General features: G+C 45.3%; 1 protein-coding gene across 1 annotated transcript; it reads right to left on the bottom strand.

The window, feature by feature from the left end:
• Positions 1–4344: 4344 nt before the first annotated feature.
• Positions 4345–22389, bottom strand: LOC128064660 (ADP-ribosylation factor 2). Its single transcript, XM_052657532.1, has 5 exons — positions 22339–22389; positions 19111–19277; positions 15573–15683; positions 8346–8470; positions 4345–6080 (listed from the first exon to the last, which is right to left on the bottom strand). Exons 2-5 carry the CDS (start codon positions 19256–19258, stop codon positions 5919–5921), a joined length of 546 nt encoding a protein of 181 aa, XP_052513492.1. The 5' UTR covers positions 19259–19277; positions 22339–22389; the 3' UTR covers positions 4345–5918.
• Between the last annotated feature and the right edge of the window lie 4406 nt (positions 22390–26795).

Below are 26795 nucleotides of genomic sequence, written 5' to 3'. Positions count from 1 at the left end.
AGGCTGACTGGGCTTCCCTGGTGGCTCAACGATAAAGAATCCACCCGAGATGCAAAAGACTCAGGAGACCTGGGTTTGATCCCTGGGTCGGGAAGATCCCCTGGAGAAGGGAAGGGCTACCCACTCTAGTATTCTTGCTTGGAGAATCCTGTGGACAGAGGAGCCTGGCGGGCTACAGTCCGTGCGGCTGCAAAGAGTTGGACCCGACTGAAGCGACTGAGCATGCACACACTAGATGGATTAGCAGTTGTGACAGCTTGCTATTTCGGATTGTTTTCCTGTGCCTAGCCATCGCCAAGCCCACCTAAAGAGGTTGGGCAGCAGAGCCCCTCTGAAGGTGAGACTCAGTATAACCCTGACGATAACTCAGAGATACAGAGGCCCAGAAAAGTTTGTATGTTAAGCATGGTTACACAGCTGATCTGTAGCAGCAAGGATTTGAATCCAAAGGGCCTTAATTCTAGGATCCAATCTGTTAACTATAACATTGGGCTGCCATCTACAGAATATTGGGCCCACTACTGGTCCCCACATTTTAGGAAGGATGCTGAACAGATCAAAATGAATATGTCAGGGAAAGACCAGAACAGGAACACTGGAAATCTTGTCCTGTGAAAAACCTTGGGGATTTCTATATGGGATAACAATGACTTAGGGAGAATGCAATGACTGTCCTTGAGTGGTGAAAGAGATGGCACATGGTAAAGCAGAGATTTATTCTGCATGACAGGATAAAGACAAAGCCAGACTTCAACTTTCAAGGGGTTAGAGAGAGTTATCCCAAGCTAGAATGGGCTGCTTTATGAGGTACTGAGCTCCCTGACATCCAAAGCATTCAAACAGACCCTGGACAGCCATCGGTCAGCCTTTCTCCTCTGAGACACTACTTACCCTCTCTTCTCAGAGTGCCTAGAGCACTGCCGAGACCCACTGAGTCGGCACCCTCGTCTCTATTGGTTTCATGATTATGAACTTCGTAGCTTTACTGAATATTCACACATCACACAATTTACCCATTGTAACTGAACAATTTTCTGGTTCTTAGTAAATTTATGGTTATGCAACCATTGCCACAATCCAGTTTTAGAACACTGTGATTATCTCTTTTACTTCCCAGGAACATTCATTATCAGCATCCAGGGTAAGCCCAGGTCTCCACTGGCCTCAGTGCATCTCAGCGCCCTGGCTCTTCCCCTCCACCCGCTCCTCATTCCCAAGGTGCGTCAGCCAACACAGTTCTTCGAGTGCTGCTGTGTCCCTTCCCAGATGTCTCCACTGGGCACTTTTGCTGCCTTCCCCCACCTCTACTGACATCTGGAGGCCAGAGCCTATGGCAGTAGTGTAGACTGGAAGGACAGGACCCTGGAGCCCCAGACCTGCATTTGAATCATGACCATGCGGCCACCATCAAGTCACTTTATATCCTTGGTTCCCTGCTTTCTAAAGCAGATACAATACACATGACTTGCTGGGTGTGACAATTAGAGATGATGTGTGCACAGTGTCTAGAACAGTACCCACTATGCTCAGTAAATAGAGATTAATTCTTCACAATCAACTGTTGCTGCCACCTTTATTATTATTGGCACTCACAATTCCTGGGTACACTGGGTGCCCGTTTCGTCTTTCTCTTCCAGGGATATTCCTAGCTGTAGTTTTCTGGGTCATTCTTGGTGTCCAGGCAAGAAAATGGATTCGCCCACGCTTGGGAACCGGCACGGCCCACTCCATCCAGGGCTGTGTGTCAGTCAGGTGGAGCAGCAGCACCACCTAGCGGCAGCCGGTGCAGTAGCAAGCTGCATGCATGCATGCTCAGTGGTGCCGACTCTTTTTGACCACATGGGCTGTAGTCCGCCAGGTTCCTCTGTCCTTGGAATTCTCCAGGCAAGAATACTGGAGAGGGTAGCCATTCCCTTCTCCAAGGGATCTTCCTGACCCAGGGATCGAAGCTGGGTCTCTTGCCTTGCAGGCAGACTCTTTTACCATCTGAGCCAGCAGGGAAACCCTCTTATGCTGTGTATTAGAGTAAAATAATGAAAACAAAATAGGAGAAAAGTTCTTAGTGTGACACACCTCAAAGACCAGCTGGTGGTTAAAAAGCAAAGTTTAAAGTGTCCTCCTAACTCTAGATAGAAAGGAGACCAGTGGTTAGTAACGGCCTTGGGTTGAGGTATGAAAAAAATGGGGAGTGACTGCTACAGGCTGCAGGGTCTCTTTTCAGAGCGATGAAAATTTCTAAAGTTGATTGCAGGACTTCTGTGACAGTCCAGTTGTTAAGACTCTGTGTTTCCAGTGTATGGGTTCCATTCCTGGTCAGGGAACTGGGACCCCACGTGCTGCGGGGTATGGCCAAAGAAATAAAATAGGACTTCCCTAGTGGTCCAGCGGTTAACAGTCTGCCTTGCAATGCCGGGGACGAGGGTTCGATCCCTGGTTGGGGAATTAAGATCCCACATGCTGAGGAGTAACTAAGCCCTTGCACCGCAACTACTGGGTCCGTGAGCCTGTGGCCCACAACAAAAGATGCTACATCTTGGCAGCAAAGATCCAAGTGCTGTGACTAAGGCCTGACACAGCCAAATAAATGAACAAAATTGACTGCAGCGATGGTTGCACAATAGGATATGACTGAAGAAAATCTGTGAGTTCATGGAAATGTATCTCAATAAAGCTGCTGCCAAAAAGGGTGGAGTATCAAAAATTTCAAAGGAAAAAAAGGGTCTCCAGAGCACATTGTCAGATTGTCTGTGTACTGACGGCCTCCAGATACCTGTGGACAAAGAACTCAGATCTTCTCAAGTTATTATGCTTCATGTCACTTGAAACCGGCCTCCACAGGAGTAAAAAGCCACCTGTCTCGAGCAACTCACCTGTGAATATTCTCAGCTCTGTTAAGGTATTGTTTCAAATAGATCAAATCACATATATAGAATTGACTCATGGATCCCTCAGTTACCCCTGTATTCTTGGTATTCACACAGAGCTGTCCCCCAGGTAAGCCTAGGAACTTCCTTACAAGTGGGGAAATTGGGGGCGGGGCAGGGGGTGGGGTGGGGAGTGACTTTGATTCCAGATTCAAAGCTCTCTCCATTCTGAGAGGGTAACCATACATCCGGGTATGCCTTGTACCCCTGCGTAATTATTAGCACTCCTTTCCGTTTCAAGGTAATAAGTTTCAGGGTCACCTGTGAGGCAGTCTCTTCCCTGGGGCTCTGCCTCACCTGTCTGCAGGTTGATGCCTCAGGACTGATGCTGTGTTCAAGCCAACAGCAACTCATGGCTTCAGGAAGCAACTACCTAGGACCCACACCTGCCCAGAATAGGCGAACCCACAGAAACAGGAAGTAGATAAAACAGGGGCCAGGGGCCATAGGAAAGGGAGGATTACGGAATAGATCCAGGTTTTCTTTGAGGGGTGATGAACATAGTCTAAAATGAGTAGTGCTGGTCATAAAACTCTGAATATGCTAAAAGTAAGAAAAAAAATTAAGTGAGGGACATAGCAACATGCTTTTTAAAACAAGCATCCCAACTGGTCATCTTACCACTTCCCAAGCTAGAAAAGGACAGGGGATTCAATGGGATTAGAAGGTGAATAGAGTGGGAGAGATTAAATATAGCCCTACCCCATCCCACTTCACTGCTCCTATAAATAATGCTGATCAGGGAATTTCCTGCAGGTCTGGTGGTTAGGACTCTGTGTTCTCACTGCCATGGGCCTGGGTTCAGTTCCTGGTTGGGGAACTAAAATCCCATAGGCCACATGGCACAGCCAAAAAAAAAAAAAGATGCTGATCAATTTGTGGCCAGCACTGCTGTTCACACTTGAGACATCAAAATACCCTCAGGGAAACACCAGGCAAGGAAAACAAAAGTCCGAGACATTTCATCCTCACAACCCTATGAAGTAGGCATTATTATGCCCATTTAACAGTTAAGCAAACGGAGGCTCAGGGGTAGGGAGGCAAAGAATGACAGGCCTGATGCCAGGCAGCTAGTGAGGACATACGTGGGATGTGAATATGGCTTTCAGGGACCCAAGCCTTTGCTCAAAGGCACCACACTGAAGTGCCTCCACTGATCCACTAACCATAAATCATCAGCTCCAAATTCAGAGGAAGACCTCAGCAGTTCCAAGCATCATGGAAGGTAAGAATGAGGAGCGTGGCTGAAGGCAGGAGGGCCCAGACAGCACCCCGGGATGTTCTGCCTTTTGTACAAGTGCCCTGGGAGTTTTTAACAGCACGTCTGCTGAGATGGAGAGGGGAAGGAATTCTAAAGATGCTCAAGACATCCGGAAGCACATGGCTGTCCTCTCCTTCCAAAGCAAGTCTTTATTGTCCAACCAATCAACAAGTGTTTGATGAGGCCCAGCATGGGCACACGCACTAAGCATAAATACAAAAGTGTAAGACACACTCCCTGCCAATTTGAGGCGCACAATCTTTCTCAGGACTTAATTGCATGGTTTAAAAATCAAATCTGGATTTTGTTGCCAGTACTGCAAGGAACATTCTTTAAAGTCAATGTCTTAAGGAAAAACATTACATTCCACATTGATCACAGCATGAAATTTCTTCTGAGTCATAGCAACTTCATGGTTATCAGCAAGGTTTACTTTTGATAAAATTCATTTTACACTCTCCTCCTCTGTGATTTAAGAGGTTTTTTTTTTTTTTTTTTTTTAAAGCAGTTTTAAAAGGTAGTCGTGGAAGAGCTTAGGTACAAATTTGGACAACAGCTGTCTGGACAAAACAGCTCTAGACTACTGAGCGAACCCAGCTCGTTTCCAGGTCGTTGTTACCTCTATTTTGAGTATAACATAGAGCACATTTCCACGTTCGCCATGATTCCATGGCATGGAAAATTCCATGATTGCCAACCACAAGAGGGAGTCCCAGTGCCACGGAGAGTGGCCTGGATGAGACATCCTTCATGGCAAAATTTAGCACCAACCAACTTGGCTGCCGGGCGTCTTGTTGCCCAGATTTAACCCCTTGATTCTCTCACAAACTCTCAGAACTCCCGGGTGTGTGGTTCTAGGAAGAGCAGCTAACCCAAACTGCAAGTTAGACTAACATACCGTACATGGTTCTGCTTCCATCTGGGGAGCCAAGCTCCTGCTTCAGGCGGAGAACATTCGGCGCCGAGCAGAGCGGGGGCAGCAGCCTCGGAGAGGTGACGAGGAACACGAAGGCGTCGCCCCTCTTTAACCCAGCCTGGGGCGTGGCGGGGCGGCCCTGGCAAAGAGCCTTGCCACGCGCTGGGTGCCCACCCCAGAGGGTCTCCATTTGGCAAATGAGAGTCAAAGGAAGGAAGGATTCGAAGATTTTCTAGTGTTACAGGGTCTAGTGTTACGGGTTTTTTTTTCTTCTCATAGAATAAGATCACTGATTTCTCTCAGTAAAGTATATTAAATCAGGACCTCTGGGCTAGAAAATAACAAGTTCACATCTGAACTTTACATCTGTGGTAAGCAAGGGCCTTTTTAATTTGAGCCTTCCTTTTTTTTTTTTAACAAAAGGATGCCAGAGTCTAACAGGATCCCCAGGTGTGCAGAGACCCCAGGCCTGGGCCAAGATCACACAAGTGGAGGCAGTCCATGCATGGCCCACCCTCCCGCAACTTTTCCATCACAAAGACCAGTCTGGCTCTCGGGCATGGGGGCGCCCTTGGGACTCCCCCATGGACTGCAAAGCTGGTCATCAAAGCTATTGAAATGGAAGGTAGCGTAGAAAGTGGAACACTGGTTGTTCTTAACATGTAAGACTGGTTTCTTTAGAGCGTGTATAAGGCACTATGTGAGAAAGCTGCTCCCACGCCCGGCCACACACCCACACGGCTCCTCACACGCACACACGCACACACAAGAGGCCAGCTGACTTTGCCACGATGCATGGGGACCGCAGCACCTCCCGTCACTTCTGGTTTTTGAGCTGGTTGGAGAGCCAGTCCAGGCCTTCATAAAGCCCATCTCCGCTGGTGGCACAAGTGGCCTGAATGTACCAGTTTCTCTGGCGGAGGGAATGTAAGCCAAGCTTGTCTGTTATCTCTGCTGCGTTCATAGCATTGGGAAGATCCTTGGAAGAGAATATTCAAACGTCAGTTCAGCAATGTTCCATCTACGTAATGAAATACCATGCTCTTCCCCAACATCTGCCCTTAACCCCCAGTCTTATCTCTGGCCGCCTAGAGGCTCAGGCCTCAAACCTTCAACTTGCCCTTCAATTTTTCCTTCCCTCTCTTTCTCTCCACTCTCACAGCTCCACGCTGGGAAAGCCCATTGGCTCTACCTGCAAAATATATTTAGAGTCTGACTGCTTCTCACTTGGAGTATTGAAATTACTTCTGAGTTGGTCTCCCCACTTCTGCTCTTCCTCCAGGAAAAGTCTATCCTCAACCTGGCGGTCAGTGAAGTCACATCAAGTCCTTCTCCTATTAACACCTTGCAACAGCTTTGTCTCTCTCAGTGTAGGAGCCCAAGTTCTCAGGACGCTCTGCAAGGTCTCTGTGCCCCCGTGACCCCTCTTGATTGTCCTGCTTCACTGTTTTAAATATAGCCCTCACTGCAAGTTTACTGTATTACAAAATTGACTGACTTAGTATGTTTATTACCTGCTTTCTATAACTAGAATGCAAGTTTTACAATGGAAGGAATCTCTGTCTATCTTGTTCTCTGACATATTCCTAGTGCCTAGAACTGTGTCTGGCATGTAGTAAGCTGAAACCAAATTTGAATAAATTAGCATGAAAGGACAAGGGAGATCTGAGGACCTTCCTGGCAGTCCAGTGGTTAAGACTCTGAGCTTCCAACGCAGGAGCTACAGGTTTTGAAAAAAAAAAAGAAAGAAGAACAAAGTAGATCTAGACAATGATTTGTAAGGACATCAAAGATAGGCTAAGAAGCAGGTTGCAAAACAGAATGCAAAATAAGCTCTGGAGAGAAATGTAAGGAATTTAACGTTTTTTATCCTGAAAAGTGGGGCTGGAATGTTTCACTCGATATTGTGAATTGTCTGCGGATCTATACCCTGAACGTGTCCTGGTTCTATAATTAAAAAGAACAAACGTTTTCTTTTATCAAAGTCCAGGTGCACTAATGAACCTCAAAGTGACATCCAATCTAATGGTGGGCTAATGGCCAAGTGAATGATGATGGCCCCCACTGTTTAAAATAGTGCTTACAAAGAGCTAGATGACAAGAGAACATGCCTCTGATAAATCTGAAATGACGAAACAGGATGCAACACTGGCAGGATGTAAGATCTCAATTACATAACGAGTGTACTCGTGGAGGAGAAAGTAGGGGAAATGCATCAAAACGCGACTGTTCATCTCAGGCTGGTAACTTCCACAGGATCCCACCTTCCTCTCCACCCTTCCTTCAGCTTCTTGTCCTGAGGCTGGATGGTTCCACATCTTTCTCCTACCTCAACTTTTACTGTTTTGTGTTATTTACATGGTAGCCGAGTTTCTTCAAGGACTGGCCCCACATCATCCAATTTCATTTCCCCCTTTGCTGACCCCCCACCCCACACCACTCCACCCCAGCTGCACTGGCTGCCTTGCTCTTCCTAGAATAGTCGGGCTCCCTTCCTGAGGGCCTTCAGGGGTCATCTTTTTTTTATTATTATTAAAATATTGTTGATGTACAATATTATATAGCTTACAGGTATACAATATAATGATTCACAATTTTACAAGTTATACTCCATTTATACTTATTATAAAATATAGGCTGTATTCCTTGTGTTGTACAACATATGCTTATAGCTCACTTATTTTTTAAATGGAGTGTAATTGCTTTAAATGTGGTGTTAGTTTCTGCTGTACAATGATGTGAATCAGCTGTACGTATACATACATGCCCTCCCTCCCACGCCACCTTCCTAAGTCATCACAGAGTGCTGAGCTGAGCTCAGCTCTCTGTGCTATATGGCAGCTAGGTGTCATCTGATCAGACGTCCTCTTATCAGAAGGGCCCTCTGATCCTTCTCCACACCTGCCCCTTTCCCCATGACTCCCCCCAGACATAGGACATATCTGTTACTGACTGACGTTTTACCTACGAGAATGCAAACTCCATGAACTCAGGGATTTCTGTCTGTCTGGTTCACTGCTGTATCACCGATACCCCAAACAATGCCTGGATCTTAGTGAATGCTCAGTGGATGTTTGCTGAGCGAGTGAACGAATATAAGACCCAAGCTAAAAAGGAGGTGGAGGGGAAGGTTATGGGAGGGACCGGGGAGAGGGAGGCAGGCAGCTAATTAAATATCTCTATTTTTAAAGCGAGCAGCTGGTAGCACTTTTCAGTCCCAGGATGCAGACAGCTAGCGACATACCTGTTTATTTACAAACACCAATAAGACTGCATCTCTGAGCTCGTCTTCGGCTAACATTCTGGTTAGTTCTTCTCGGGCTTCATTGACCCGCTCTCTGTCATTACTGTCGACCACGAAAATCAGACCTGAATGGAAAGCAGCAGCGTGTTAGTAATCTGAACCTGGGGAGGGTAGCTGTTCACACGTCCTGACAGCCTCTGCCTGTTTACGTGTGTGGTTTCACTGAAAGCAATCAATACGGAAGCATATGTAGAATCTCCAGAGTTGGGAAGCCTGCTGGACACCCAACCAGCCTTTTTCAGAGGCACCATGGCCCCTCAACAGATCAACAACAAGAGTAGACAGAGAATACAGCCACTATGGAAAACAGCACAGAGATCCCTTAAAAAACTAAAAACAGAACTACGGTATGACCCAGCAATCCCACTACTGGGCATATACCCAGGGAAACTGTAATTCAAAAAGACACATGTACCCCAATGCTGACTGCAGCACTATTTACAAGAGCCAGGACATGGAAACAGCCTAAACGCTCATTAACCCAGAAATGGGTAAAGAAGATGCGATACATACATACAGCGGAATATTACTCAGCCATTAAAAGGAATAAAATGGGCTCATTTGTAGAAACACGGACCTAGAGGCTGTCATAGAGAATGAAGTAAGTCAGAAAGAAAAACCAAAGCTGTACATTAATGCATATATGTGGAATTTAGAAAAATGATATAGATGATCCTATTTGCAAGGCAGAAATAGACACACAGATATAAAAAACAAATATATGGATACCAAGTGGAGAGAAGGGGGAGGAACTGGGAGATCGGGGTTGACACATATACTCATACTATGTATAAAATAGATAACTAATGAGAACCTACTCTATAGTGCAGGGAACTACTTAATGCACTGTGGTCACCTGAACTGGAAGGAAGTCCAAAAGGGAGGGGATGTAAGTATATGTACACATTTTGCTGTATAGCAGAAACGAATACAAGGTTGTAAGGCAACTATACTCCAATACACATTTTTTAAAGAATAAAGAGAGAAAAGGTTAGGCTCAGGTTTAGTTACTTCATTTCTACATCATGCCTACATGATAAAGACCCAATAAAAATCTGTGAACATCCAAGTTGAGACAGTCTTCCCTGGCTGGCAGCGCTCTGTGTATGCAGCACCTCTATGGGCCACAGGGTAACACCCTGACCCCATGGGAAGAGGACGACACAAGCCCTGTGTACCTTGTGTGCCTCCCACATACATCTCTTCCTTCGGCTGGTTCATCTGTATCCCTCTGCCATATAATAAACTGGAGCTTAAGCGTAGCAATCTGAGTCCTGTGAGTTGTTTTAATGAAGACCGAATCTGAAGGGGGACTTCCCTGGTAGTTAAGACTCCGGGCTTCCAATGCAGGGGGCCTGGGTTCAATCCTGGTCTGGGAACTAGATCCCACATGCCGAAACTAAGACCTGGTACAGCTAATTAACAAACAAACAAAAAGAACCTGAGGGAACACTGCTGCTGCTGCTGCTGCTGCTAAGTCACTTCAGTTGTGTCTGACTGTGTGCGACCCCATAGACGGCAGCCCAACAGGCTCCCCCGTCCCTGGGATTCTCCAGGCAAGAACACTGGAGTGGGTTGCCATTTCCTTCTCCAATGCGTGAAACTGAAAAGTGAAAGTGAAGTCACTCAGTCGTGTCCAACTCTGTGCGACCCCATAGACGGCAGCCCACCAGGCTCCTCTGTCCCTGGGATTTTCCAGGCAAGAATACTGGAGTGGGTTGCCATTTCCTTCTCACTGGGAACTGCCAAATTTGTTCAGTTCAGTTGCTCAGTCGTGTCCGACTCTTTGCGACCCCATGAATCGCAGCACGCCAAGCCTCCCTGTCCATCACCAACTCCCAGAGTTCACTCAGACTCACGTTCATTGAGTCAGTGATGCCGTCCAGCCATCTCATCCTTGGTCGTCCCCTTCTTCTCCTGCCCCCAATCCCTCCCAGCATCAAAGTCTTTTCCAATGAGTTAACTCTTCGCATGAGGTGGCCAGAGTACTGGAGCTTCAGCTTTAGCATCACTGTGAACAGCTGAGATAAAGTGAGGGTGGTCTGGGGAGCCCTGAATTTGCAGCTGGCATCTGCAGTGAAGGTGTCTTCTGCCCTTAACCTGTGAAGCATGGCCCAACCCCAGGCAATTGGTGTCAGGAATCTTTGCAGCATCCCACACTACAGCAGAAGAGAAATCCCAGGAAGCAAGAGACGGGTCAAAGAACGGGACTGGTGCATTGTATCTGAGCAAAGGTGGCTGAAGCCTGCACAGACGTGGTCACTGCCACACTGGCTGGCGGAAGAGCTGGGGCCACGGGGTCTCCAGAGGCAGTGCCCAGGAGGAACTCAGCACACAGTCCACATACAGGATGGGGAAGACGCTCTGAGCAGTGGTCCATGTGACATTAATGGTGGTAAGAACTGGGTGGTTAGCTGACAATAAGCCCTCTGGCAGACAAAAATAGGAAGTGGCTGCCAGAAGAACTATTTAATAATAGTGAAGGCTCTATCAACAGAAGAGAGAGCAGCTCAGTCTCTAAAATATGGGCAAAAAAAGCCTAGGCTACAGTAAATCAGTCAGAACATCCTGGGCGTGTTACGTGGTCGGTGCCGACCCCACACTCTAAGACACAGAAGAACTGGAAGGGCAAAGACTGATGGGGAAGGCAAAGGAATTAGATACTATGTCATATGAAAAACAATGTATATAACTGGGAGTACTCTGCCTAGAGAAAAGACTCACCGAGGGGACTGATGGCTGTCTTCAAATATCTAAAAGCTATGACATACAGAGGTTCAACTTGTTGGAAGTAGATGGAAGATCAGTGGGTACAACTCCAGGAGGCTGAGGTGATAAACAGGGGACTTCCCTAGTGGTCTAGTGGTGAAGAATCTGCCTTGCAATTCAGGGGACTCAGGTTCAATCCCTGGTTGAAGAACTAAGATCCCACGTGCCACGGAGCAATGAAGCCCTCGCGCCATGACTAGAGAAGATGAAAGACCCACGTGATGTAACGAAGATCCCGTAAGCTACAATTAAGACCTGATGCAGCCAAAGAAGTAAATAGATTTCTTAAAATTAAAAAATTTTTTTAAAAAGAGTTAACAGAACTGCAGGTACCGTGGGCCACCTCAAGAGGCCTGTCCCTCACTGGAGATGCTTGTGGGCAGCTTCAGCGGCCACTTGCAGGAGCCCAAAGAAGGGACTCTGCTGGTAGGAAAAGCGCAGTGGGATGAGATGACCTCCGGGTTCCTTCTCACACTGAGACCTCACCACTGTGTCTAGGAGGGAAAACTTGTGCTGGCCCTCGGCCCTTTCCACACACCCCTTCCCCAGCCCCTGACACCCTCATGCTTCCCAGGCCCACCCAACAGCTGCCTGACCAGCTGCCCGCAACAGCCCACTCCAGCAGACGGGAGCGCCCACAGCTTCTGACTGTCTGGGGCTTACATGAGAGTCAAAGTCATGTCTGTTACATCACATCAGACCCAAAAAATGCAGAATGTTCAAAACTCCCCCCAAAGACTTGATAGGCTGCCAGTAAGTCTCTGGACTCTGATCACAGCTGAGCAAAGGCGGTTTTCCTGAATTCTTAGGAGACCCTTAGTCTCCCATGCAAAACTGACAGGGTAGAAGCTGACATATGATCCATTGGCCATTCCTAATAAAAAAATCAAGGTTTATCAATATTAGGTCCCATTTTATACTCTTTTTATTTAGATCCTTGTGTGAGAAACAAAAGAACCCAGCAACAGACTCACTACACTTCTGAACTAAGAAAACCTAAAAAAAGGTAAAATTACCAATGAACAGTGTGCTGTGGTTTGTTTTCAGAAGTGGGCAGAAATATGTATCCACAGCTGGCTGTATACGCATAAAATATCTCTGGACAGATAAACAAGAAATAAAAATGGGAAGAGGAACCGGGTGGTTTGGGGGCAGGAAGGAGGTGGTGACTCCGCACTGTATACTTTCACTTCTTTAAATTTTAAACCATATAAATACATTGCTATTTAGCAAATTAAAATAACGGAACCTAAATCAAGGAGAAAGATCTTTCCACATCACAACTAATGGCCTATCTAATGAACTATTTTATGCCTTCTCTAAGAAAATCCACCTGCCAACGCTGAAGACAGAAGAGACACGGGTTCAATCCCTGTGTCGGAAGATCCGCTGGAGCAGGAAATGGCAACCCACTCCAGATTCTTGCTTGGGGAATTCCATGGACAGAGAAGCCTGGTGGGCTACAGTCCATGGGGTCCCAGCGTTGGACACAACTGAGCACACATATGATAAATCAACTAAGAAATCCCGTAAATAGTTCACATTCCACTCTACACCTCGTTCACTATCTTAATTGGGAGCTAAGCTATCATTAAGTCTGTTCTGCTCAACATACTGATGAAGAAGAAAATTTAAAATAAAAAAAGACAGCCTGTCTGTTGCAAAGGTGCAGGAAAAATAAGGGCAACATCTAAGATTACTAGTGGCTGCAATGTCTGGACCCACCAAACAGAAAATCCATTCTTCAAAGAGGCTCCATTTGCTTATTTCATGAAGAGTCCAAACCACCCACTCGAAGGTCCTAGAATATAGCCAGTTCCCTACCACTGAAGCAATAGCTACTGAAACTCAATAAAATTAGGCTTGCTATAAATAGAAGATTGAAAATAAAAAGGCATTTCTACTTGGTGACTGAGTGTGACAACTCTTAAAAGGGTGGGAGAAGGGAACCCTTCAGAGAATGAGGACATGAAACCTCTAGTATTTTGGACTCTGGATAGTTAATTTTATCTGTAATTTTATCTGTCGACTGGACTGGGCCACAGGGTGCCCAGACATTTGGTCAAATGGTATTCTGGGTGTGTCTGTGAGTGTGTTTCTAGATGAGATTAACATTTGAATCAGTACACTGAGTGGGTTTCCCAGGTGGCTCAGTAGTAAGGAATCTGCCTGCCAATGTAGGATACATGGGTTCAATCCCTAGGTCCGGAAGATCCCCCGGAGAGAAGCAAACCGCTTCTGTATTCTTGCCTGGGAAATCTCATGGATAAAGAAGCCTGGCAGGCTACAGTCCATGGGGGTTGCAAAAGAGTTGGACACAATTTAGTGATTCAACAGCAACAACTAAGTGTCAAAACGTATATTGTCTGCAACAGATTGAATTAAGACATAAAAATCTAAGTGTTATCAGGGAGGAATTCCATGCCTGGAGAATTCCATGCACAGGGGAGCTTGGCCGGCTACAGACCACGTAGTCACAAAGAGCGGGACACACTGAGTGACTAACACTAACATCATGGAAGGCCGCTAGGGTCATCAAACTGTTTCTCCGAAAATCAATAAAGGGAAAGAATTATATCTTTTTCCTGCCTTTCTTATATAAACTATATTTCAGAGAAACCAAATATTTAATAAAAGAATTCTTTATTTAGAAGGATTTCAGCTAATAAATGCAGATGGAAAGACAGAAAACAGTGGAGGGATAAACTGTTGTAGAATAAGAGATTAGAGAGACAGGAAATGAAATGCAATGTGTAAACTTCGATTCCCGATGCAGCCAAGTCCAATATGGAACTGGAGGACTGGGTAAAAGTGAAGTCGCTCAGGCGTGTCCCTTTATGACCCCACGGACTACAGCCTGCCAGGCTCCTCCACCCATGGGATTTTCCAGGCAAGAATACTGGAGTGGGTTGCCATTGTCTTCTCCAGGGGAATCTTCCCGACCCAGGGGTTGAATGCCGGTCCCCTACATTGCAGGCAGACCAGACTCTTTACTGTCTGAGCCACCAGGGAATCCCCCAAGAGCTGGATACCAGACAGTAAAGAAAGGATATTAATTTTGGAAGTGGGATAATGCATGGAGATTAAGCTTTTTAAAAAAGCTTTAGGGACTTCTATGGTGGGCCAGTGGCTAAGATTCCATGCTCCCTACGCAGGGGAACTGGGTCTGATCCCTGGTCATGGGACTAGATCCCATGTGCCACAATTAAGAGTTTGCATGCTGCAACTGAAGATCCCGTGGGCCTCAGGAAGACCTGGCTCAGCTAAATAAATATTGAAATCAAAAAGTTTTATCAGTTTAAAATAAACACTGAAGGATGATGAATAAGAGGCATCATCTGCTATAATGTACTCTGGGCAAAATGCCGATAACTTTTAAAGCTGGGTAATGGGTACATGGGCATGTGTTATGTATCTTCTTTGTTTTTTGTTTTCAACTTCCCACTAATATAAGTGAAAAAAGAAAAGATAAATACACTATTCTGAGGAAAGACGTTCTAAATCTATAGGTTGAGGCAGTAACTACAAAGAGACTTAAGTGTTAAAGGTCATCACTAAAATAATGATATACAATATAAAGGGGCAGTCGACCTGGGCATTTGGACTGAAAAGACCGACAAATATGGGTCATTACTATGAAACATATGCACTGAAAACACCCACCATCAGTAGTAGAATTTTCAAAATGAAAAGACTCCAAGTAAATTCTGAAATGAGTATGTGGATGCCAGATGGTTTGAGAATGAGGGTGTAAAAACTATCTGAACAGCTTATGGATCTCTGGATAGGCAATATCTATAAGGTTATCCAAAATATAATCAATGGAAAAACTCAGAGAGACTGATATGGGACACATTATAACTCCAACGTTTAAAAATCCAGTAAAAAAGGAAACAAGGCAGTGACCTAGGATATTCGTGCCTGTTCATGTATTTGTAGGATAACAGGGGAGCTGGAAGGGACTATGGCCACACAGGATGCTGGGTTTGGGTTTTCAACCATCGCTGTCTCTCTCTTTCTCTCCTTAGGCATGATTTTTCAGATATTCTCAACCGGCTTAAAGGAGTTTACAGAATTCAAATTCTTTAAAAATTGGTACTTCATCTAAGGCACTTTCAATTAACCAAAAGATGAAACTCATCAGGACAACCATTTTATAACTGTTCTAGATTAAGAGGAGATGCCTGTGTAAAGCATTGAAGCCCAAGTATTTTTCCAAAGAAGGCAGGGACCACTTCTCAAAAGAAACCTCCCCAGTAAATTTAAGTGGGTCATCGAAAGAGAAGGAATGACTGACAATCCAAATAGAGCAGAGTGCCACAGGTTTTGCTTCAAGTACCCATCTTTAGATGCATTTAACAGAAATGGTTGCAGGGCGAGAAACTGGATAATCTCCACCTTGTGTGTTCTGGAAATAATGTCGCCACAGAGGTCTGATTTTGTCCTGGCCGCCGACATCCCAGACTGTGAAGCTGATGTTTTTATATTCTACTGTCTCCACGTTGAAACCTACACGGGGAAGATGGGGAGAGTGTTTAATGCAGACTTTTGCTGGCTCAACAATTCAAAATAACTTCAGCTAACATTTGGACAGTATTTTTCGTTTATGAAGCAGCTTGCCAGTCAAAGATCTATAGCTTACAAAACAGAACGTGTTAAGTCAGTTTGCTCTCTGTGCATCATGACAGGTGTCTCCCACCTGACACCTCCTTTCCCTCTCTGCCAGCAGCTCTTCCAGCAGACTTCAGAGCAAACAGAAGCCATCGATAGGGCTGCTTTCTGCCTCCCATCGCACACCATAGAAACCCACCTACCTCTTCATCCACACTCCTCTCCCTCCCTCTTGGAACAAGGAAGCAGCTAATGCTGAGTCCATCCACCCATGGGCTGGATCCGGTCTACCCATGTTATCTGGAACCTTCTACTATTGCTCTTCTCTGCCCCATTCGAAATCTCCAACCTGTTCTCCTCAGCAGGCTTAGAATGTAAAAGTACATCCTTCAAAGAAACCCTTCCTTGACTCCACGTCATCACCTGCAATCACCCCTTTCTCCTTTCTAAAGTCAAACTTTGTTACCTCTTACCCATTACACCTTAGCTCTGCTTCACCACACTTTATGGTTTCACCGAGGTCAGCAAGGTTGAGAATCCATCAACAGCTCTCCAGTTCTTACATAATTTGATTTTTTATCTGACACTACTGTTCATTCCCTCCTTAAAACTCTTCCCTGGCTTCCCATTTTCCTTATGTTTCTCTGGCTGTACCTTCTCAATCTCCTTAGTGAGCTCAGCCATGTTTGACTGGTCTTCGAATGATCAGGATCGTTTACATAGAACTGTTGCACATAACCTAATCATCCATCAGTGGAAATTTGTTAAACATAGAGCCACATACTATCTAGTTACTAAAACTGGAGGTTGATCTGTATTGGTTATTATTTAGAACGTGGCTTAGAACAATGATTCTCCCCCGTCCCCAGTTCAGTAGGTTGCCTGGACTTCCTCTTGCAGAGTCCTCTGGGGGGTAGGCTGGACTTCTCTTCTCCAGGTGATCTTTTTATTTTCAAGGCGCACTGAGCTCCCTCATATGGTGGTGGTAGTGTTCCAAAAGGGCAAACCCCAAGGCACAAGCTCTTATCCAATCTCTGTGTGAATCACATTTGCTGCTGTGCCCTTGGCCAAAGTATGTCATATGGCCATGCCCAGTATCACTGTGGAAGGGGACTGTGCAAGGCTGTGGCTACTGAGGGGCATGATTCACTGGAGGCCATTAGTTCAATGATCTACCACAATCCATTCACCAAATGTTTACTGGACATCCACCATGTGCCAGGTGTTTTGCTAGGAACTTGAGAACAGTGGTGAGCAAGGCAGATATGATTCCTGCTCTTATTTACACTTTTGGAAGAGAGGTAGTGAGTGAGCAATGACAAACGTGCTGAGAGTTACTCAGACGTTCAGGTTGCTATGGAAACTTACAACAGGGGAAAACCATCCAAGAAACCATCTCAGAAAAGGCATCCCTGAGAAACGAGGCTTAAACTGAGGCTGAAAGAATAAGCTGGCATTCAGCTACAAAAGCAGTGGGGTGGGGGGGCTGTGGGTGGCAAGGAAGAAGGTAGGAAAGCATTCCACAGAGAGGTAAAGACATAGAAGAGAACCAAAGATGCTGTGTAATGCAGAGTAAGTTGGAAAACGGCACACATATGACTTCACAGAGATATGCACCAGGACTTCCCTGGTGGTGAGAGGGGAACAGGTAGGGAGGCCAGAGGTCCCCATGCGGCATGGGGAAATAAACTGCAAGCAGCAGACGTTTTTTTTCTTTCTCTGTTGATGAAACTGGTTCTGCCTAAGACTAACCTTTTTTTTCTTTTCTCAAACCTTGGGTTGATAATGGCTCAACAAACCAGTATTCATGTCAGTTGTTTTATGATTGGGGATGACATACCTTTTGCCATTCTATCTCAAAAATGCATACTGTGAGACAGGGGCCTGGTGAAACTCCCTCAGCCTTGAGGTGTCTCTCTTATCTGATTAGAAGCTTGCCAACAGACATAAAATGCCTTGCTAAAAACTAGCAAGGGGGCACTCTTTCTTTCCCTTTCTGATGTCTATGTCAGAAGCTTTCCCTACCTCTGTAATACCTTAATAAAACTTGGCGACACAGAAAGCTCCAAGTAATCAAGCCTTGTCTCTGATCCCGGATTGAAATCCTCTCCTCTGGAGGTCACGAATCCTGGCATAACACACGGCTTGCAGTAGCAACCTTTCAGTGGTCTAGAGGTTAAGAATCCACCTGCCAATGCAAGGGTCATGGGTTTGTTTCTTGGTCTGGGACGATCCCACATGCCTTGGAGCAACTAAGCCCACGTGCCCCAGCTACGAAGCCCATGCTCCAGAGCTGGTGCTCTGCAACAAGAGAAGCCGCTGTAATAAGTGTGAGCACCACAACCAGAGAGTAGCCCCCGCTTGTTGCAACTTGAATGTGCTCAGCAATGAAGACCCAGTGCAGCCAAAAATAAATTAAAAAAAAAAAGAAAAAGATATTCACCAAAATCACAGGGTTTTTAACATTTGTTTACGTTTTTTCTGTATGTATGACATTACGGAAGGATGAATTATTTTTATGAAAGGAGAAAAACAAGTAATTATCCTATTTTCTTTTTGGACTAACAACATTTTTTAAAGCTATGGGTATGAGCATTTTCTCCGTTTGGTTTCCTCCTCATTTAAATGTTGCAATCTCTGAAGTTGCTCAATTGGTTCCTGTGCCTAATCCAACTTTCAGAACACTACTGACATTCACATGGCCCCCTGGGGAGCCCATTCTCACTCAGGAGTTTGGATTTAGAGGCAGCTCAGGAGGCATAGACTAAGTTCTGTCAAAACTGCCTTTGCAAAAGCCGTAAATGGCCGACAAAACATAGGGCTGGTTTGCAGGAATAACTACACCGTCAGATTGTCCTCCAGCAATGGAACAAATCAAATTCATCAGTGGACCACCACCTCAAGTAGTTGGTGTGAGCCAAAGTGAAAGAGAAAAAAAAAAACAAAACATGCTAAGTCCTTTTTTTTCCACACTATATCTTTAAACGCCAGGAACATACTTGGCGTGGAGAGATGCTTCCACTTGGAAAGGCCCCTGGAAGAAAGATTGATTTTAATCATCATTATCTTTTCCTTTTTTTTTTGGTCAAGTCGATAGGGTTAAATTTGTTCCACCTAAATCTGTTCGTATGACTCTCCTATAAACCTAGCAATGTGCCAGAGATACCAGGAAGCAATTAGGAAATTGTATATTACCCGGTTTGGGCCTCAAGAAGTTAATGAGGTGGACAAGATTCTCCAAAGTAAAAATTCAGTAACATAAGAAGCTTGTAAAAGCACAACATACTGCAGTGTACACTGGTCCTGTCACAGGCCGTTAACATACCTATGGTAGGGATGGTAGTCACAATCTCTCCCAGCTTCAGTTTGTACAAGATGGTGGTTTTTCCAGCGGCATCCAAACCCACCATAAGAATCCGCATCTCCTTTTTCCCAAAGAGACTTTTAAACAATTTTTCAAAAACATTCCCCATTGTTTCTGAATTCTGTGACCTGAAGGAAAAGAAAGGCAAGTCAAGTAATGGTTCTTTGCAGAGATATAGACACATAAATACAAGACATACACATGAAAATACAAGCCTCCACTGGAGGTGGCTCCTAGCAAAACTTGAACAATTTCAAGTATAGTTTGGATAGGAAGGAGCTGAGTATTCTGTTTTCAGAGGGGAAACTCAACTAAGCCTTTTGATGCCTTGCCAAAAAATTCTCTTTTCCACTGCAGCATCCAAGCGGGGTACGGGAAGCCCAGTCTCAATGGTGGCAGGCTTTCGTTATGGAAGCAATGCCACCACAGATACAACCAATACTTCTGAAATGAGAACTTACGAAGCAGAAAACCAGTCTATTCTACACTGTGAAGCAAACTCCTTAAGGCAGGTTAGATATCAACACCTCTTAGAAATTTAATAGTTGCCTTTGGCCAGTAGACAGTATCAAGACCCAAAAAAGAACCTAAAAAATTTCAGAGGTGAGGAAATAACAGCACTGGGAAACTGCATGGCTAACAAAGAAATTAACCAGGTAAGTTTGAGGGAGAGACCACAGCACCCAGTGTTGACCATCACTTCACTTTTTTAAAAAATTACATTTTCTTATATATTCCCTCCTCTAAAGTCTCCCTCCCTCCATCCCCCATCCCATCCCTCTCCGTCATCACACAGCACCAAGCTGAGCTCCCTGTACTTTACAGCAACTTGCCACTAGCTATTTTACACATGGTAGTACACATGTCATTTCAACCTCCCAACTGGCTCCACCCCCACTTCCCTGTGTGCACGTCGGTACTCTAAATCTGTGTCTCTATTCCTGCCCTGCAAACAGATTCATCGGCACCATTTTTCTAGATTCTACATATATGCATTAATTTACAATATTTGTTTTTTTGCTCTTTCTGACTTACATCACTCCGTATAACACTCTAGGTCCATTCGTATCACTACAAATGACCCAATTTCGTTCACTTTTATGGCTGAGTAATATTCCGTTGTATACATGTACCATAGCTTCTTTATCTATTCATCTGTCAATGGACATTGAGGTTGCTTCCATGTCCTAGCTATTGTAAACAGGGCTGCAATGAACATTGGGGGAAGATGTGTCTTCTTCAATTATGGTTTTCTCAGGGTATATGCCCAGCAGTAGGACTGCTAGATCATATGGTAGCTTTGTTTTTAGTTTTTTAAGGAACCTCCATGCTGTTCTTCATAGTGGCTGTAGCAATTTATATTCCCACCAACAGGATCACCTGTTAATTATTAGCTTTTGAAACATAATTTACATAGATATAAACATACATGGTAACACACAGTTCAGTGAAATGTCATGAACCAAATCAAAACAAGATGATTATCATCCACCCAGATCTCTTTGTGCACCGTCCCAATTATCACTCCTCCAAAGATAATCGCAATAATCAACCCTGATTATTCAAAGGAAGGACTGATGCTGAACTTGAAGTTCCAATACTTTGGCCACCTGATGCGAAGAGCTGACTGGTTGGAAAAGACCCTGATGCTGGGAAAGATTGAGGGCAGGAGGAGAAGGGGGCAACAGAGCATGAGATGGTTGCATGGCATCATGGACTCAGTGGACATGAGTTTGAACAAACTCTGGGAGACACTGAAGGACAGGGAAGCCTAGCATGCTGCAGTCCATGGGTTCAAAAAGAATCAAGATATGACTTAGCTACTGAACAACAACATATTGGCATATAACTGCACAAATATTCAATATTTTATTTTTCAGTAGAATACATGAGAGACTCTATAAAGGAAGGCAACAGTCAAGACAAATTTGTTGTTCAGATTAGCTTTGAAGAAATTTACATCTTTAATTTCAACAGATCAGCCTATCTGAAGTGTGCGCTTGATACTCTAATTAAAGACTTAAAAGTAGTACTGTCCAATACTGTAAAGCAATTATCCTCCAATAAAAAGGAGTACTGACTACAACTCTAACCTTGTTACTGAAGTCTACAAAGATTCTTCAAAGAAAAATAAAAAATCCTTGTTTCCCTTTAAACTGCTAATTATGGGAAAATTTTACTCCTTGGCAGAGCAGGGCTGAGAGGGAACAAGGACAGTCCATCTCCCATTCATCAGGACCCAAGGGACCTCAGAGGTGAGGTCACCAAATTCCAGAGGCCCCACCTCTGAAGTTTAGTCGTGTCCTTCACGACTAAACTTCATGGATGATGTCCAAGCCCACATTTAATCCTAAGACATGAGAAAAGGAGCAGAGCATTTAACCTGAACAAAAATTATCTACAGGGAAACTGCTATAACCAAAGAATGATAATAAATGCTTTAGTTATTCATAGGAGGCCATACAGAAAGCATACAGAAGTCCAATGCATTGCAGCACTCAAAATCCTGTGGGCGACAAAATTAAAGATTCCTTGTCTTTGTTTTAGAGAAAAAGACTAATCTCACGGATGAGAAAAACCGTGAGGAACATTTTGCGGAAGGGGAGGTACATTTAAGATGTCCTATGAAGCAAACACTCGATTCCTCTTCCCAACAGCACAGTACACATCCTAGCTTCAGACGCCCAAAGCCCGCTGAGCTGCTAGAGACCCTCTGCAAGTCGCCGCCGACCCCGACGCCTCTCTGGCACGCTCGCCTTCCTCTAAACACAGGCACCAACTGTCCATCAGGGAGAACTGCGGGGAGATCTCCAGGACGCGAACCAGAGCGGGTGGCCAAGTGGGCGTGCGCAGCCGGCGGGCACGCGCGCTGTGTCCCCCCCGGGGACCGCGTCCGAGTGTCCTTTCTGCCCAGCTGCTAGGCCGCTTCCTCTCGACCTGCGGGCCCTCGAGAAAGCCGAGGCGCCGCCCCCCCGCCCCCCCCCCCCCACCCCCCGCCTCACAACCCCGAAGCGGACTAGCCAAGCCTCTAGAGTCCCGCAGCCCTTGCCCTACAGAGTGCGAAGAGACAGGGAGACCCACCCGTTTCTGCAGGCCACCCGCTGCTCTCCAGTCTCCCTTTCTCTGAAGCTGCGAGAACCCAGCCAGCCCTTGAGTGCCGCAGCCCTCACGGCCCAGCCCACGACTCACCAATCGCCCAACTGACCACCGGTACCAATACCACTCCCTTTAGGGTTTCTGATCCCCTATGTAAAATGGCGACAGGATAGGGGCGGGAACAGTAGCCAACCAATCACCCACCGCTTCTTGGAGCTTTTGTACCAATGAGTTCCAGGTTCCGTGAGTGACAACAAGTCTGGCCAATGTAAAGGACAATAAAATCCTGGGAGGGAGGAGGCCCGCCCCTTGTGACCTAGGCGACGGCGCGAAGCTCTGGAAATGCCGGTTTCATCTTCCAATGACAGCTCACCGCGTCCCGGAGAGGCACGCCCATGTGCCCCGCCCCAAGGCTGCAAGAGACCAATCAAAAAAGTAAAAAGATTTCCGATTTGCTCCGCCAATCAGCTCGAAAAAATTCCACGGATTGAATTAACCCCGGGAGCATTCAGACCCACTGGGTGGGGCATGTGGGCGGGACCACGCTCACAGAGATATTTAAGGAAATTTGCCCGGGTTGAGCTAAAAGTAGAAACTAGCTTGAGGCGGCGTTCTGTGTGGGAAACGTCCAGTCATCGGCACCGAAATTAGGCATAAGGAAGATTTCCTGTTCAGTCTGAAGCTAAACAAAAGCCCTGATTTTGAACATATGTTCAACAGTTGGGGAAAATACTAGCCACCTGCACCTTCCTTCAGACGCACAGAACCAGAGTCCTCACTTCCTGAGAAATGCAGTCGGTAACTCATCCCCCAATGCCATCTTTTTTCACTAATGCCCGTAAATTGTTGTACCTAATGGTACATAATCCGGAAAACTAACATCTACTGAACACGTGAAATTTGTCAGGAAATATATCAAGGACTTGATATGTGTGACCAAACGCCCCGGCGTTAGTTGGAGTCTACTATTATTTCTGTTTTATAAAGGAGCTGGGCAGAGTTTTAAGCCTGGGTCTGTATAGCATCTTAATCTTTTTAACCTAATACTTTCCTGGTCATGAAGTATATGCATGTGTGCTAAGTCGGTTCAGTCGTGTCTGACTCTGACTCTGTGGATAGCCCTCTAGGCTCCTCTGTCCATGGAATTCTCCAGGCAAAGATACTTGAGTGGGTTGCCATTTCCTCCTCCGGGGGATCTTCCCAACCCGGGGATCGAACCCACGTTTCCTATGTCTTTTGCCCTGGCAGGTGGGTTCTTTGCCTCTAGCGCCAGCTGGGAAGCCCTAAGGACTGTATGCTGTACTGTGCGTGCTTAGTCGCTCAGTTGGTCCTACCTTCTCTTTGGGACCCCGTGGACTGTAGCTAACCAGGCTCCTCTGTTCATGGGCATTTTCCAGGCAAGAATACTGGAAGAGGTTGCCATGTCCTCCTCCAGGGGATCTTCCCAACCCAGGGATCAAACCCAGGTCTCCTGCATTGCAGGGGGATACTTTACTGGCCCGAGCCACCAGGGAAGCCCAGCGACTGTATTCAGTTCAGTTCAGTCGCGTCCAACTTTTCGTGACCCCATGAATCGCAGCACGCCAGGCCTCCCTGTCCATCACCAACTCCCAGAGTTCACTCAAACTCATGTCCATCGAGTCGGTGATGTCATCCAGCCACGTCATCCTCTGTCGTCCCCTTCTCCTCCTGCCCCCAATTCCTCCCAGCATTAGAGTCTTTTCCAGTGAGTCAACTCTTCACATCGGGTAGCCAAAGTATTGGAGTTTCAGCTTTAGCATCATTTCTTCCTATGAACACCCAGGACTGATCTCCTTTAGAATGGACTGGTTGGATCTCCTTGCAGTCCAAGGGACTCTCAAGAGTCTTCTCCAACACCACAGTTCAAAAGCATCAATTCTTTGGTGCTTAGCTTTCTTCACAGTCCAACTCTCACATCCATACATGACCCCAGGAAAAACCATAGCCTTGACTACATGGACCTTTGTTGGCAAAGTAATGTCTCTGCTTTTGAATATGCTGTCTAGATTGGTCGTAACTTTTCTTCCAAGGAGTAAGCGTCTTTTAATTTCATGGCTGCAGTCACCATCTGCAGTGATTTTGGAGCCCCCCCAAAATAAAGTCAGCCACTGTTTCCACTGTTTCCCCATCTATTTCCCATGAAGTGACGGGACTGGATGCCATGATCTGTGTTTTCTGAATGTTGAGCTTTAAGCCAACTTTTCCACTCTCCTCTTTCACTTTCATCAAGAGGCTCTTTAGTTCTTTTTCACTTTCTGCCATAAGGGTAGTGTCATCTGCATATCTGAGGTTATTGATATTTCTCCCAGCAATCTTGATTCTAGCTTGTGCTTCATCCAGCCCAGCGTTTCTCATGATGTACTCTGCATATAAGTTAAATAAGCAGGGTGACAATATACAGCCTTGACATACTCCTTTTCCTATTTGGAACCAGTCTGTTGTTCCATGTCCAGTTCTAACTGTTGCTTCCTGACCTGCATATAGGTTTCTCAAGAGGCAGGTCAGATGGTCTGGTATTCCCATCTCTTTCAGAATTTTCCACAGTTTATTGTGATCCACACAGGCAAAGGCTTTGGCATAGTCAATAAAGCAGAAATAGATGTTTTTGTGTTTTTTTCGATGATCCAGCGGATGTTGGCAGTTTGATCTCTGGTTCCTCTGCCTTTTCTAAAACCAGCTTGAACATCTGGAAGTTCACGGTTTTGCTGAAGCCTGACTTGGAGAATTTTGAGCATTACTTCACTAGCATGTGAGATAAGTGCAATTGTGTGGTAGTTTGAGCATTCTTTGGCATTGCCTTTCTTTGGGATTGGAATGAAAACTTTTCCAGTCCTGTGGCCACTGGCTGAATTTTCCAAATTTGTTGACATATCAAGTTCAGCACTTTCACAGCATCATCTTTTAAGATTTGAAATAGCTTATCTGGAATTCCATCACCTCCACTATCTTTGTTCGTAGTAATGCTTTCTAAGGCCCACTTGACTTCACACTCCAGGATGTCTGGCTCTGGGTGAGTGATCACACCATTGTGATTATCTCAGGCACAAAGATCTTTTTTGTACAGTTCCTCTGTGTATTCTTGCCACCTCTTCTTAATATCTTCTGCTAGGTCCATACCATTTCTGTCCTATATTGAGCCCATCTTTGCATGAAATTGTTCCCACACTATCTCTAATTTTCTTGAAGAGATCTCTAGTCTTTCCCATTTTATTGTTTTCCTCTATTTCTTTGCATTGATCACTGAGGAAGGCTTTCTTATCTCTCCTTGCTATTCTTGGGAACTCTGCATTCAAACGGGTATATCTTTCGTTTTCTCCTTTGCTTTTGACTTTTCTTCTTTTCATAGCTGTTCGTAAGGCCTGCTCAGACAGCCATTTTGCTTTTTTGCATTTCTTTTTTTGGGGGATTGTCTTGATCCCTGTCTCCTGTACAATGTTAGGAACCTCCGTCCATAGTTCATCAGGCACTCTGTCTATCAGATCTAGGCCCTTAAATCTATTTCTCACTTCCACTGTATAATCATAACAGATTTGATTTAGGTCATACCTGAATGGCCTAGTGGTTTTCCCTACTTTCTTCAATTTCAGTCTGAATTTGGCAATAAGGAGTTCATGATCTGAGCCACAGTCAGCTCCCTGTCTCGTTTTTGCTGACTGTATTGAGCTTCTCCATCTTTGGCTGCAAAGAATATAATCAGTCTGATTTCAGTGTTGGCCATCTAGTGACATCCATGTGTAGAGTTCTCTTGTGTTGTTGGAAGAGGGTGTTTGCTATGACCAGTCTGTTCTCTTGGCAAAACGCTATTAGCCTTTGCCCTGCTTCATTCTGTACTCCAAGGCCAAATTTTCCTGTTACTCCAGATGTTTCTTGACTTCCTACTTTTGCATTCCAGTCCCCTATAATGAAAAGGACATCTTTTTTGGGTGTTAGTTCTAGAAGGTCTTGTAGGTCTTCATAGAACCATTCAACTTCAACTTCTTCAGCATTACTGGTCGGGGCATAGACTTGGATTACCGTGATAATAAATGCTTTGCCTTGGAAACGAACAGAGATCATTCTGTCATTGTTGAAATTGCATCCAAGTACTGCATTTAGGACTCTTTGTTGATCATGATGGCTACTCAATTTCTTCTAAGGGATTCCTGCCCACAGTAATAGATATAATGGTCATCTGAGTTAAATTCATCCATTCCAGTCCATTTTAGTTCGCTGATTCCTAGCATGTTAACATTCATTCTTGCCATCTCCTGTTTGACCACTTCCAATTTACCTTGATTCATGGACCTAACATTCCAGGTTCCTAGGCAATATTGCTCTTTACAGCATCAGACCTTGCTTCTGTCACTAGTCACATCTACAACTGGGTGTTGTTTTTGCTTTGGCTCCATCTCTTCATTCTTTCTGGAGTAATCTCTGCACTGATCTCCAGTAGCATATTGGGCACCTACCGACCTGGGGAGTTCATCTTTCAGTGTCCTATCTTTTTGCCTTTTTATTTTGTTCACGGGGTTCTCAAGGCAAGAATACTG

Source organism: Budorcas taxicolor, chromosome 19 (assembly GCF_023091745.1).
Source record: "Budorcas taxicolor isolate Tak-1 chromosome 19, Takin1.1, whole genome shotgun sequence".
In the NCBI taxonomy this organism is placed as follows: Eukaryota; Metazoa; Chordata; class Mammalia; order Artiodactyla; family Bovidae; genus Budorcas; species Budorcas taxicolor.
Note: the sequence above shows the minus strand (reverse complement) of the source record. Positions and strands in the feature narration are given on the sequence as shown.